At 41.4% G+C, this 14,819-nt stretch overlaps 1 protein-coding gene across 1 annotated transcript; it reads left to right on the forward strand.

Moving 5' to 3' along the window:
• The first annotated feature begins 923 nt into the window (after positions 1-923).
• On the forward strand, positions 924-14,819 carry mcm3 (minichromosome maintenance complex component 3). Its single transcript, XM_034150716.1, has 17 exons — positions 924-1,128; positions 1,422-1,534; positions 2,304-2,512; positions 3,319-3,449; positions 3,546-3,784; positions 3,869-3,977; positions 6,503-6,656; positions 7,258-7,389; positions 7,481-7,689; positions 8,345-8,519; positions 8,607-8,733; positions 8,819-8,969; positions 12,295-12,435; positions 12,565-12,674; positions 12,758-12,831; positions 13,241-13,328; positions 14,240-14,819. Exons 1-17 carry the CDS (start codon positions 1,054-1,056, stop codon positions 14,436-14,438), a joined length of 2,436 nt encoding a protein of 811 aa, XP_034006607.1. The 5' UTR covers positions 924-1,053; the 3' UTR covers positions 14,439-14,819.

A 14,819-nucleotide genomic window follows, 5' to 3' on the forward strand; every position in this document is an offset into this window, starting at 1 on the left:
TATTATCCACTACCAACTACTACTATGGGTAAATCACACTATATTCTCATAATAGGGATTCATTATTTTTAACGTGACGTTTAGGTTTACCTTTATTTAATTATAATTCATTCATAACATGAAATTGGAGGAGTTGTTAATGTTTGCATTGATTCAAACTCTTTATAGCCTAATCATATATGCAGTATATACCTAACTAGTTGTGCCAAAAGTCCTGAAGAGAGGACATTTTGGTAAAACCCATAGACTTAATGGAAAAACCATATTTACAATGATACTATAATAAAATAAGAATTGTTTTTGCATTTGTCTCCATCTACTGTCTGGTAAAATACACTGCATTCATGTTCAACACTAAGCTGTTGTAGGCTAAATACATATAAATAAATATGATCTCTCTTTACTTGACAAACGTTTTAACAATAGATATACCAGAGGAATCCTGTAAATATTGTTGTTATAAACTATAGGCTACATTTTAAATTGGGAAAATATTGTAATATTATATTATTAATCATAGATCTTAAATTGTAAGATTGATCATCTATAAGTATGTAAAAAGTGTCTAGACTGTGACAGATGCACATTTAACTGACAGATGCATACCTTTCAAGCTTTTAAAGTTATTTTCCCTCTTTTTTCCTTATATTGCTGTTGTTTATTGACTTATTTTTTGTAATATTTTTCAATTATTTATATTTTTCATTCAATTTTATTTTCAAAGATCATAAAAGTCCGTTTTTGTCGCCATCTGCCGGACCATAATGCTTTTTACTTTCTATCAGCCCGCCCCTTCCCTTCCTGCTTCATTTTCCCGCGAGTTATTGCAGGGGGCGGGGTAACGTTTTGTCACGACACATTCTATTGGACAGCTTCACGTTTACCCGCGGACTATGTAAAACGTACGTGCCAAGGTGACCAATCGCGTTTGACGCTCTACCCGCAGTGGCGCGAAAACCCTTCAGTGTGTAGTTTGAGGGCAGCACAGTACACACCGTACCGACCTTCGTGCAGAATTTCAAGATTGTAAAGTAATATAAATAATTGTTAAAAATGTCAACCGACGTCGTAGACGACCGGGAGATGAGAGAGGCTCAGAGGGATTACCTGGACTTCCTGGACGACGATGTAAGTCCATATGTTATCATGTTTAAAACTTTGTTATGGGACGAAGAGAGAAACCATGCGGTCGAAACAAAGGAAATACCCATTATTTATTTAGTTAGCAAGAAATATGACATCAGTTCGCAAACGCTATGTTCCTAATCCTATTATGTTCTGTGCAACAGTTGTCTGTTTTACGTCTAATTGTGTTTTAATTTGAGTTCGCTGCATAACTTTTCTTAAGCCTAGAGAAGTCATTGGCAAATCGTTTTGGAATCACAATGAAAAAACACCGTTATTTTGTCCGTCTTCTGCAGCAAGACCAGGGGGTTTACCAAAGCAAAGTCCGGGACATGATCAGCGAGAATAAAGCTCGACTCATCGTCAACATCAACGACCTGAGGAGACGCAACGAGGCCCGGGCTGCAAAGTAAGGACTCTTTGTCATGGTAATAGATCTGTCACTGCAAAGCCTTCATGAGTTATAATGCACTCTAAAAACGTTTGGGAAAGCAAAGACAGCTGATGTAAGAACATTAGGAAACACATTTTAAGTGGCATATTCTATACTGTTGCGTTAAATATTATACTGTTTGAGCTAGGTTTACACAGCCTGCAACAGTCTTACTTTGTCTCATTTGACTTGTATTCTGTGCAAAAGTTGACTTACAAACATTGCTTTAGTGATATCAAATGCATGATGGAAATGGTGTTGTGTAGCATCATGTAGAGGTCCTTACCTGGGGTTACATTGGGATGTGTGTGGGGCGAGGTGGTGAGCTAGTTGCATGAAATTGATTTAATTTAAATCCTACATGTTATAATGTACAATTATCTTTTAACTTATAAAAGTACCTGTGTATTCACCAAATACACATTATCATGCACGTTTAAGTAGAAAATGATTATCACCCTTATTCTGATCAATATTAAAGCCATGATCATTCATCACAATTATCTATTGGTGTAAATACTCTATGAGGAAGACGCATTTTCAACACTTCTTATAAGCATATATATTTTAGAAGACGTTCAAGGCCCAGCCTAATTTAACCAGAGGTTTTTACACATCTTGACCAAACTAATTGAGACTATAATTTATTTTGCCGTGTTATTTTTCCTGTATATGACACAGAATAAATCCCCCAATGTTATAGCCATAGTTGTGTGCATGTCTCACGTCCTCTTGTTTCTGCTAGGCTGATGAACAACGCCTTCGAGGAGCTGCTGGCCTTCCAGCGGGCTCTGAAGGACCTGGTGGCCTCGGTGGACGGCACCTACGCCAAGCAGTACGAGGAGTTCTTCATCGCCCTGGAGGGCAGCTTCGGCAACAAGCACGTCACCCCCCGAACCCTGACCTCCCGCCTGCTGGGCAGCATGGTGTGTGTGGAAGGCATCATCACCAAATGTGAGTTTATTTATGCCCGTCTTTAGGCTCTAACAACCAGTACTCTTTGACAGCTTTGCACTTGATGTGTCTGAGTATAGATGTGTCTATAGCGTGTTTTTATACAGAGAACAGGGAAAGAGCTTTGATTAATCAAAATAAATAAAGCACCAGAATAAATGTACGTGTTAGGAAAGAAATGTTATGGAAGTTGCCTTCTTCCTCTTGGAAAAAGGTTTTGCATTACGCGTAGGCCTATATACAAAGTATCAGGGTAAAAGCCTTTACAAACTGACTTTCTTTGGTATTGCAGACGGACTTCACTCAATAAGTCATTCTGCATTAATAAATGCAAATCAATTATATTTTTGAATATCGTTCGTTTTAAACAAACTGTATTTCAGAGAAGAATTTCTTTTTCAATTTTATAAATAATTTATTCTCAAATTTGTTGTAAGATAGATTCTAGATCTTTCTAATGATGATCATATCAAAGGCTTAAATGAAGGAGGAAATATGACAATATCAAGATATATTTCGCTGTATAGTTTAACATTGCTGCCATTATAGTGTCTGACTGGGCAAATACAAGTCTTAAATTAAAATAAGTAATCTTATTAACAACATATTTAGACTTGGAAAAACCCTCAAATGTGGCTAAGAAATAACAAAATGTTATAATCTTCTCAGAATAGATTGATCTTCCATGTATTAATCTGAACATTGTCTTTGAGTTCATTATGGCTCTAATGGTCATATTGCCAAGTCTTACTTTAAAGGTAGTATTAAAAGCATTTACATTAATACACCATTCATTTCTTCTCCAGGTTCTCTGGTGCGTCCTAAAGTAGTGCGCAGCGTCCACTACTGCCCGGCAACCAAGAAGACGATGGAGAGGAAGTACACAGACATGACCTCGCTGGACGCCTTCCCTTCCAGCGCCATCTACCCCACCAAGGTAAGCATACTATAAAGTGATGTGCTCAACCCTTAGGTCAAGCTTTTTTGTGTATGCTTCTTCACACTTCTCTTTAATATCTCTGTCTCTCCACAGGATGAGGAGAACAACCCTCTGGAGACAGAGTTCGGTCTCTCTGTCTACAAAGACCACCAGACCATCACAGTGCAGGAGATGCCAGAGAAAGCCCCCGCCGGCCAGCTGCCGCGCTCCGTGGACATCATCCTGGACAACGACCTGGTGGACTTGGTCAAACCTGGAGACAGAGTGCAGGTGGTGGGGACGTACCGCTGCCTGCCGGGCAAGAAGGGGGGATTCACCTCCGGCACATTCAGGTAACGACTGATGAAGTGGTAGCAACTGCTGAAGAGTAAACTTTTGTGTTCTTTGTATTCATTTCCCACTTTTTTTCTGCTCAGGACCATCATGATAGCCTGCCACGTCAAACAGATGAGCAAGGAAGTGTCCCCCAACTTCTCTGCGGGGGATGTCGCCAAAATCAGGAACTTCAGCCGGGCTGGAAAAATGGTGAGGCTACAATCTTTCAGGTTCTGCTTATAAGAAAGTTAAATGGAACAAGAACCAAAAAAAAGAAACAATAATTGTGTGCGCTACAACACAGTTTTAAAGCCTTACATTATAAAAGTTTCCCCGCAGCGAGGCTCCGGTGTTATGCCGTGTTATGCATGCCCGCCAAAAAGGCAATGATACCGTTTCCAAACCTAACTTTGCCATACAAATCATTGAAATGTCTTGAGTGTTTGCCTTAACCTCTTAAGCCCTGAGCCTGTTTTTCAGGTCTCAGGCTCGAAAATGACATTCCCAGAACAAATGACCATATCTTCCCTTCTAAAAGGGTTAAATTAATAATCTTTATTCTCAAAGTAATGATAAACCTGTGAGTTGGATGTAGAAAAGTCAGAATCAATATAGATGTTTTTTATTTTAAAGACATTTCAGATTTTACATAGTAAAAAACTGTAAATTATAGTGTCCGTCCAAAAATTCTTTTTTACAGATAGTGAAAACTACCCTTGGATGATGGGTTAGTAGACTAAAAGCTTTAGGAATCCAAAGTACAACATATGTGACCCGCTCTATCGAAATCAGTCGGATGTCGCAACGGCTCATTTAAAAATAAACGTGGATTTGCGGAAAAAACTATTTTTTCGGGGTTCGGGTGTTTTGTTTGATTTTAAATAAACAAAGTCTTGGCTTTCAGAATATGAAACTTTTATTTCCAAAATCACACGATAAATACATTTGTGAAGCTTGTAAAGGGAAGATGACAGGCACCTCTCACTCGCAATCTGCTCTTCCGTAGCGCAGCTCCCCCTCCCTCCGGCTGAAATTATGAATGTAAGGCATAAGTAATCATAGATAACACGGCAGGTCCGTTACAGTTTGTTTTCATCTGATTTCAATTAAACAAAGTCTTGGCTTTCAGAATATTAAACTTGTTTCGGCAAATTCAGATGATAAATACAACTTTGAAGCTTGTAACGGCATAGTTACAAGCGGAGAACGGAGTAATTTAACGTCACAGCAGGCATAACAACAGCCGGTGTTTCTCGTGAGTGTTTTCCCCGGGAAACAAACACAATACACACAAATGCAAAAATACACAAACACACACACACACACACTCACACACTCGCGAGCTTCCCCCAGACCAGTAATCCAAACGGAAATATTTTCCCTCCGGACTATTTTGATCATTTGCTCCGCTAATAATCAATCAGATCGATGGATTCCAGAGAAGAGGAAACTTTGAAGGCCTTTTTCTCAAAATGATGACTCGGTGACAGTCATTATATAATGTGACATATTTTGCTTAATATTTGGAGTACAACAAACATCTTGATATCATTAGAAAGCTAGGAATCTCCTCTTTCCAACAGTGTATACAACTCAAAATGTGTCTTCGGGTCAATGCGACTGATTTCGATAGAGCAGGTCACATATAATAAGTACCCTGTATCAAGATTGATGCAAAACAAGTGAAATTTGACCTTTTTAGAGAGATTTAGCCAAAAACCCCACTTCTGGGGTCATTTGGGTGGATTTGACCTATCTCTGGCCCCCCTTGGTCGATTTTGATGAATGAAATCTCTTTATAACCGCTCGAGCCAATGGAATCGAGGGAAAGTTATATACACACCAACACGTTAACAAATAAGGAGTGAGAGTGACGTGTTACCAAAACCGGTGGCTACCATTAGCAGCTAACTTTTCCGCTCCGATTTTTACATAAAAAATGGAATTATGGATTATAAATAATTTTTTAAAAGGGACAGGTACATTATCAACCTATGGATCAACAGTTGTAGGTTTTTTTTTGTTTTTTTTAATGCCATTGAACACGTCTTTTGACCTAATTGACACCTACGGTGAGACGATCTGCCGTAAAAGCTCCGTAAAGGTACGTGTTGTGATGTCTGTGTTTGCTTCCCCTGTCGCAAGTTCGGATCGCTCAGTGATGATACTATACCTAAATAATCAGTGGAGTCTCAGCTTTAATCGGCAATATTGTATGTGCAGCTACGATAAGTAATAAGGGTATCTTTATCTTGAATTGTGTGCCGCAGTGCGTTAGAATTTTTTCGCTCAGGGGTCATTTAGACCCTTCTTATGAGACTTGTGTTTTGTTTTGGTAAAAATGGTTCATATCTTCAGTTAGCTGAGATTCTTCCCGTTAATCTGGTGCTACACATTAATAGTTTCATAAATGTTAAGAAGCCCTGAGACATTATCTTATATATGTTCACGAACATGTTTTTTTACAAATTATCTGATTTGTACAGCAGTTTATTTTTGCTGACATTTAAAATGTGAGTGTAGAATAAAGTGGTATTGATAAAATATCATCATCCTAAACCTTCAATTTGGTTACGCTTTCTGATTAAATTGTTAGACACATGATTTGTTAATTCTGTTGGAAATCTGATAAACTTGACGATCCGATTGCCGATGATAGATTGGGTAATGAAAATAAACCGGTGTTGTTGAGTGGGTTAAATAACAAATGAAATCTCCCTTTTCTGTTTTATTAGGATGTGTTTGATCAGCTGTCTCGCTCCCTGGCTCCCAGTATCCACGGCCACGAGTACATAAAGAAGGCCATCCTCTGCATGCTGCTGGGCGGCGTGGAGAAAGTTCTGGAGAACGGCTCGCGCATCAGAGGAGACATCAACATCCTGCTCATCGGTACCACCGTTTTCTTTAGCTAATGAAACTTGAACTAAGCAACTTTTTATCTTTTGTCATTCCAATCAATCACACTTTATTTATAGAGCCCAGTATCACAAATACACATTTGTCTCCGAGCCCTTCACAGTGTGTACAGCATGCTACACCGGGATACTGAGTTGGTAACATGCCTCTATGGGACATGTGTGCAAACAAAGTAGGAGAAGAGAGGGGACAGTCAAAAGTCCCCTGACAATCTAAGCCTACAGCAGCATAACTAGGGGCTGGCTCATGGTATGCCTGAGCCAACCCTAACTATAAGCTTTATAAAAAAGGGAAGTCTTAAGGCTACTCTTAAAAGTGGAGATGGCGTCTGCCTCAAAAGAGCTCCTCTTCTGTGTTACGTATTGCCAAGCTAACTGCAGAAAAATGTTTTTGTTAAGGAGATTTTGTTTCTGAAATATGTTTAATGTCTTGTATATATTTATGTTGCATTGTTGGAGGAGCCTGGAACTTAAGATTTTCATTTCCATATCTACACTGTAGCTGCTCTGCCTATGAGAATAAAGCCTTTGAATTAAGATGGGTGTTAACTTTAGTTTTCTAATTTGTTCACCAGGTGATCCATCGGTGGCAAAGTCCCAGCTGCTGCGCTACGTGCTCCACACGGCGCCCAGGGCCATCCCCACCACCGGGCGGGGGTCCACTGGAGTGGGTCTGACCGCGGCAGTCACCACCGACCAGGAAACGGGTATGACACACAGACACGTGTAAACACCGGCTCACACACTTTCAGCTTTTACTTTAGCTTCGACTTCAATGTTCTGTGTTTTCCTCCCCAGGTGAGCGCAGACTGGAGGCGGGGGCCATGGTGCTGGCGGACCGAGGCGTGGTCTGCATCGACGAGTTTGACAAGATGTCCGACATGGACCGCACAGCCATCCACGAAGTGATGGAGCAGGGCCGCGTCACCATCGCTAAGGCCGGCATCCACGCCCGCCTCAATGCCCGCTGCTCCGTGCTGGCTGCGGCCAACCCTGTCTACGGCAGGGTGAGGGAACATGAGAGGCTGATTGTTCTTAACGGATATAACCAGGAAACTTCCCTAGTTAATAACCCACATTAAGACAATAATTGTATCCATTTCAAGTTTTCTTAAATATTATGTTTAATAATGCAAATGAGACATTATCCTATTAAATATGTTCTATTTAAATGTTTTTAGAAGGGAATTGTAAACATTAAATAAAGCCATGTTAAATGTTCTTAATTTTTAAGACACATTAGAGGAAATGGTGTTTGCACGTTTTGCCATGTATTTAGGATAATATCTATAAATCAAGTAATGACTGATATTTAAAGAAACCTTTCTAAGAAAAGTCAGTCTGTTCATAATAAGTACAAATGTGTATATTTTTTTTAAACAACCACCTTAAAAAAAAACTATTTTGGATACTTATTTGATCAAGTTATCTGAACTATTTTGTTTAAATATGCTAATGAGGCATTATCCAATGCTAACTGTTGATATATTTAGGAAAAATGAACAAACACAAACCGACAACGTTTGTCAAAATAAACCCCCAAATATGTATTTTCTCTCCACTAGTCTGAACATTTTTATCTTAAGGAAGCAGAATAATTTACAGTGTCTAGCTTTACTCTTGTCTCCCTCTTAAAGTGTTAATCGTGCTCTGTGTTTGCAGTATGACCAGTATAAAACCCCCATGGAGAACATCGGCCTCCAGGATTCCCTGCTGTCCCGTTTCGACCTCCTCTTCATCGTCCTGGATCAGATGGACGCGGAGCAGGACCGCGAGATCTCAGACCACGTGCTGAGGATGCACCGCTACCGCAACCCCCGAGAGCAGGAGGGCACAGGTACGGTGACCCAAGACTTCTTAAACACTGCATTCTGTTAGACATTAGTATTTATTTAATGGTGTTTATCCCTACTTTGTGTTTTAGCCATGGCTATGGGTGGGACAGTAGACGTCCTGGCTACAGATGATCCAGACACAATTGCAGAAGAGCACGAGGAGCTGCAGATCTATGAGAAGCACAACAACCTGCTGCATGGAACGAGGAAGAAGAAGTACGCATGCATAATCTGGACTAAAAACCTTAAAATGTCCCTTTTTGTCACCAGAAAACAAACTAAACAAATGTTTTTGTTTTAGGGACAAGATTGTGAGTAAGGAGTTCATGAGGAAGTACATCCACATCGCCAAGGCTGTGTCACCTGTGCTGACAGAGGAGGCAGCCAATCACATCGCAGAGGAGTACGCCAGGCTGAGGAGCCAGGAGCAGATGGGGGCTGATATTGCCAGGGTGAGGAAAACACACCTTATATATGTACACAAGAGGCTGTTATACACACACAGATGGGGGGGGGGGGGGGGGGGGCGTGGACTGAACTCCTGTTATATTGCACGTTAGAGTGGGGTAACTTCTGCCTTTATCATTCTTCTCTAGATCTTTTAACTCTTAAAGGTCTCCTATCATGCAAAATGCATATACATAAATATGTGTCCCCGGTGTGTCAGGGAACTCACAAAGTGTCAGAAAGCAAAACCCTCTCTCTTCCTCCGTACCCAAATCTCTAAAAACGGGGGTACAACGGAGCTGATCCAGATTTGCGTCCGATATGACGTAATATCTGAAATGTGGGCTGGCTTTACACCCCCACTTCGCTATCAGAAACGTCGCCATCAGAAACGTCGCCATCAGAAACGTCGCCATCAGAAACGTCGCTATCAGAAACGTCGCTATCAGAAACGTCGCTATCAGAAACAATGCCCGACGTGTTTTGGAAGTAATATGGTCTTTGTTTACATTAGCAAGCATCGCTAACACTCAGAGCTAACCTGTACTGGAGAGAGTATGTGTAAAAAAAAGCAGGAGATGAAAAGGAACTCACCTTCTGATAAGCTTGATGTGGTTTGGAACATGATATGGCGTTTAATCACGGCAGCGTTTAGCTGTATCTGAGCAGAGCAGACAGTTATATGGGTCTTATAACAGTGGTATATGGGTGTGAAGTAGAAAAATGGCAATCAATTAATTTTCCATTTAAGGGTTAATTGTGGTTTTATGTAAGTTTCGCAGGAAGCCATCATGCACAGTGTCACATAAAAGATGTTTAGCCCCTGGTAACTGTTTAAAGGGGTAGTTGTTATATCTTAGTAACTAGTCTTGTCAAAAATATAGATCATTTTCAATACACTAGTACTAGCAGAGTATTTGCTCTGATCTCTCTGACAGCCAGTCAACACACACACTCACCCACATAGCCCCGCCTCCTCTCATTCACTTGCACTGCTGTATTCTCCTCAATTGTATTATTGGCTCTGTGTATTATATGATAATTTAAAGGTCCCATGTCCTGCTTTTCTGGTTATTACCCGTCCCATTGTGTGTTATGTAGCTTTTTATGTAAACGGTCTGCAGAGTCACTAACCCTCAAAGTACACCCTGTAGCGAGTAAAACTCTAACACAGAAAAGGCCTGTCTATGCTGCCCCAGAACGCCTCGTTGGAGATTTCTCTTTTTCCATTTTTTTCTTCTTGAGTATGGTGACGTAACCAGGCCCAGCTCCGTGGATCTCCACTCACAGTTCGCCCGAACAGCCAGGCTGTGAGTGTATGTGTGTGCTCAGGTTGAGTTCCGCGGTGTCTCGCAGACCCCACGCAGCAACCAGGAAACGACACCAGTAAGCCAGCTCACACTGTCCGCTTCAGCAGCGAGCCCCGCAACGTCCCGCCAACACGGCACCCAGACCTCGCAGCATTCTCATCTGTTTGTCATTACTGGTGTCATTTTCTGGTTGCTAACGAACGCCATTGTAACACATAAACACACATCAGAGCACAGTGGGCTCACAGGGAGGGGGGGGCAGGAGCTCCAACAAGGCGTGTAGGACAGAGAGTGAATACACATACTATACAGAGATGCTGTATGAGACCAATGTGAGTTTGGAACATTGAACAATGTAAATCTATTCTAGTAGACCTCAACAATGGAATTATGATCAATAGAAATGGCCATGACATGGGACCTTTAAGGGTAATCTTTTCCCAATAATTACGACCCACCCATCCCTACTTAAAAATGCAGATCCCAGTCACCATGTGACATTTTTTTTACTGTAATCACTCTTCATCATCTATACATTACACGTCATTTAGCTGACACTTTTATCCAAGTTCTCAATAATTCCAGCTCCTTATTTTGCTGTGAGAATGCACCAGATTAATGCTTTTAACTTTTTTTAAGTATATATTTTTTCTTTGGCAGAATGTGACTGTTCAAATATTATGCCCACATCGTCAACTTTTCTCACTAGTATTGAGAATTGTCTAAAGCAGCGGTTTTCAAAGTGTGAGGCGCGCCTCCCCTGGGGGGCGCCAGAGAGCTTCAGGGGAGGCGCAGCGTGAGAAAAAAAATAACGAGAAAAGATGAGAAAAGTGACACTTGCCCACTTTTGGCTGTCTGTGGAGACCGAGTTCCCCCACCTCGCCAAAAAGGCTGTAAAAGTGCTCATTCCCTTCATCTCCACCTACCTGTGTGAGTGCGGGTTTTCCGCATGGACTTTGATCAAAATCAAGTGCAGAGTATGATCTGCGTTTATTCCTGTGTGCATCAAAGACGCAGACTCATTGTTCCCACTAAAGTAGGGATGAGTGTAATAAGGAGGCAAAATTGACGTTCAGTGTGTTGCCGGGAACATATAAGGATGTATCCACGATGTTGAAAATGTTAAAAATGTTTTAAAAATATGTGTTGAGAACACGGCGTGCGAAAATATACGGGTCGTGCTGCAGCTAGATGTGCCTGTCCTCTGTAAGAAGGTGTCGGCGACTGACATGCAAGGAAGAACGGCTGTCCACAGGCTGTTACAACTTTAACAACTTTATTAACTTCCAGGGTAGTGAATTGAACATGCAATTGTAATTGGGTGTGTGGTATATTTTCATGCACGGACACGCATGTTCCACAACACACAAACTGAACAACACTCAATTGTCCGATCGCTACCAGTGTCCTTGCGATCTTGTTATAACGATAACAACAAAGTGCACGTTATTACTGATGCAATATGGTTGAGACCATTTGGGCTTATTCTAGAGGGGTGCAAGGAATAGTCCAAGTAGTGGGGGAGTTGTATACAATATGTTTAAAACATAAAGATAAAAAGGTTTAAAAAAGTTATTGTTTAATGTTTTAAGGAGGTGATGCTACTCAGCCAATCAAATCGGTGCAGTCAGTGAGCCAGCACGATAGATTCAAACACACACACAGAGACGAGACAAGAGGAGAGAAACAGTCTTCATTTTATCTTACTGGACCTCTTTGAAATGCAATTGAATACCCCTGCATTATAGCAACAACAACAATGATAATAATAATAATAGCAATAATAATTGGGAGGGGGGGGGGGCGCGGCTGATCTTATGTTCTCTGAGGGGAGGCTCACCTTCCCACACTTTGAAAACTCCTGGTGTAGAACATCAATATTTTTCAAGGTATTTGATCAGAGTTCGATAATCCAGTAGTATTGATAACACTAGTAGAAGCTGGGCTGATGCTAGTACCTGATGTTTCTGGGTGATATGGGCCTGCTCTGACCTCCCCCCCTCTCTCTCCTCCTCCTCAGACCTCTCCGGTGACGGCCCGTACGCTGGAGACTCTGATCCGTCTGTCCACGGCACACGCCAAGGCCCGGATGAGTAAAGCCGTGGAGATGGAGGACGCGGAGGTGGCCGTGGAGCTCGTCCAGTTTGCTTACTTTAAGAAGGTCAGAGTCCGCTGTGTCTCCTGATGAATGGAACAACCATTATTTTCCCCTAACACAGTTATTGAGTAATGTCAAAGACTTCTGCAGTTGCATGTGAATGAACCTGTGTTTTTCTGTTTTTCTCCACAGGTTCTGGAGAAGGAGAAGAAACGGGCGAAGCAGGACCGGGACTCTGGTTCAGAGGAGGAGGAGGAGGAGGTGGCGTCCACTCAGCAGTCACAGAAAACGGCCAAAAAGAGGTACAAAAAGAGTGATGCCCACTTTGAACACACAAAATGAGGTTGTCTGTGTCGTTAATAGCACTATTCTGTGTGTCCTGCAGGGGGCGCAGTGGCTCTCAGGGCAGCGATACCTACAGCCCGTACGACTTCAGTGAAGAGCAGAATGTTCCTGAGAGTAAGCTTCACTGCCATCACCTTTCACACTGCCAAACACTAGACGTTCTCAACATGCAAATCTAACTTTTGAAAGATTTATGCCTTTTTGTTAATTGTGTTTTTTACAACCATTCTTATTTTTCGAAGGATAAAAGGCAAAATTATCTGTTTTTAGAATCAGAATACTTTATTAATCCCGGAGAGAATGGGGCCATGAGACGGCTGCTCCCTTTTAGAATAAAAATAAATAAAGATACAAATATATATATTTACATAAGAAATTGAAATGAGAATGTGAAATGAAAGACAAAGCAAAATGTAATTTATAAATTGTCTACTTTTTAACTCTAAATGTCTATGGTGTTGAATATCCTGCAGCTTCTCTCTGTATGTAGTGGATTTCTAACGTTGGTCTTTCTGCTCTTTAGTTCAGGCCGGCCCCCCGAAACCAGCCAAGTCTCTGCGGGAGGAGGAGCCGATGAAGGCCTCCTCACAGGCCGAGCTGTCTGCAGAGAGGTGGGTGATGCGTTCAAGTCCTCAATATATTCTAGATACTTTGCCATGATCAGCATCAACCTGTGATGAATTAGAAGAGTGTTTCCTTAGACCTTAAGAGATGATTACTTAAAGGTCTCCTATCATGCAAAATGCACTTTTTGATGTCTTTTATACATAAATATGTGTCCCCGGTGTGTCAGGGAACTCACAAAGTGTCAGAAAACAAAACCCTCTCTCTTTTCCTCCGTACCCAAATCTCTAAAAACGGGGGTTCAACGGAGCTGATCCAGATTTGCGTTCGATATGACGTAATATCAGAAATGTGGGCTGGCTTTACACCAACGGCCCTATCAGAAACGTCGCTATCAGAAACAATGCGCAACATGTTTTGGAAGTAATATGGTCTTTGTTTACATTAGCAAGCATCGCTAAAACTCAGAGCTAACCTGTACTGGAGAGAGTATGTGTAAAAAAGCAGGAGATAAAAAAAGGAACTCACCTTGTGGTGAACCGGCAAGAGAAAAAGCATTTGAGCTCCATACTGTTCCAGAAATAATCCTTGATGTGGTTTTGAACATGATATGGCGTTTCATCACGGCAGCATTTAGCTGAGAATCTCCCGGTAGAATTCTGACTAGGCATTAGCTCCCACCCCCTCTTTTCTTTTATAGCTAAGGACCCAAAATCAGCACTCCTAACAGGGCTGACATAGAGGGGTATGAGGCATGGCTAGAATGGGTGATCTGTTTGGTATTTTGAGCAAAACATATAGACATGTTTTTATTTATTTTAATATATATATCTGAGACTCATCATTTATGCCTTAAATAGCATAATAGGAGACCTTTAACATTGAGTAACAAAAATCTGTCACTTCCTGTCAGAAGCTGCTGTATGATGTAATGACATTTGTGTGGTTCCTCCTCCAGGCTGAAGGAGTTCAAGTCGTCGCTGTTCGCCGTGTTCCAGTCCGCCCACGCCCAGTCGGTGAAGATGAAGACGCTGATGGAAGACATCAACAAGGGCCGCGAGAGCCGCTTCACGGAGCCCGACATCCGCGCCGCTCTGGCCCGCATGCAGGACGACAACCAGGTCATGGTGGCCGATGACATCATCTTCCTCATCTGAGGGGCCGGCGTTTCTGAAGTTGATTACATGGACTTTAAAAGAAACTGGGACGCGTATTCTAATGAACATTTACCCGATACTGTTCACATTAAATCTGCGGTCAGTCATGAAAAAAAGAAGATATTTGAAACCGTTTGTTCTCATGGTGGTTTTGAACAACTTTACTGCAGATTGATCAATTTGATGAAGCCACCAAACCAACCAGCATTGCTCCACCAGAATAAGGACATTAAGTTGTCACCCACACTTGTGATGTCTGGATTTGTATATAGTTGAAGAAAAATTGTAACTCTTGTGTATTAAAAAATCAAATGTAATGGGACACAACTTTGGTTCTTAAATGAACTGACAGTGTGACATTACAGAATGTTACTTAACCTC

Source organism: Trematomus bernacchii, unplaced genomic scaffold (genome assembly GCF_902827165.1).
Source record: "Trematomus bernacchii unplaced genomic scaffold, fTreBer1.1, whole genome shotgun sequence".
In the NCBI taxonomy this organism is placed as follows: Eukaryota; Metazoa; Chordata; class Actinopteri; order Perciformes; family Nototheniidae; genus Trematomus; species Trematomus bernacchii.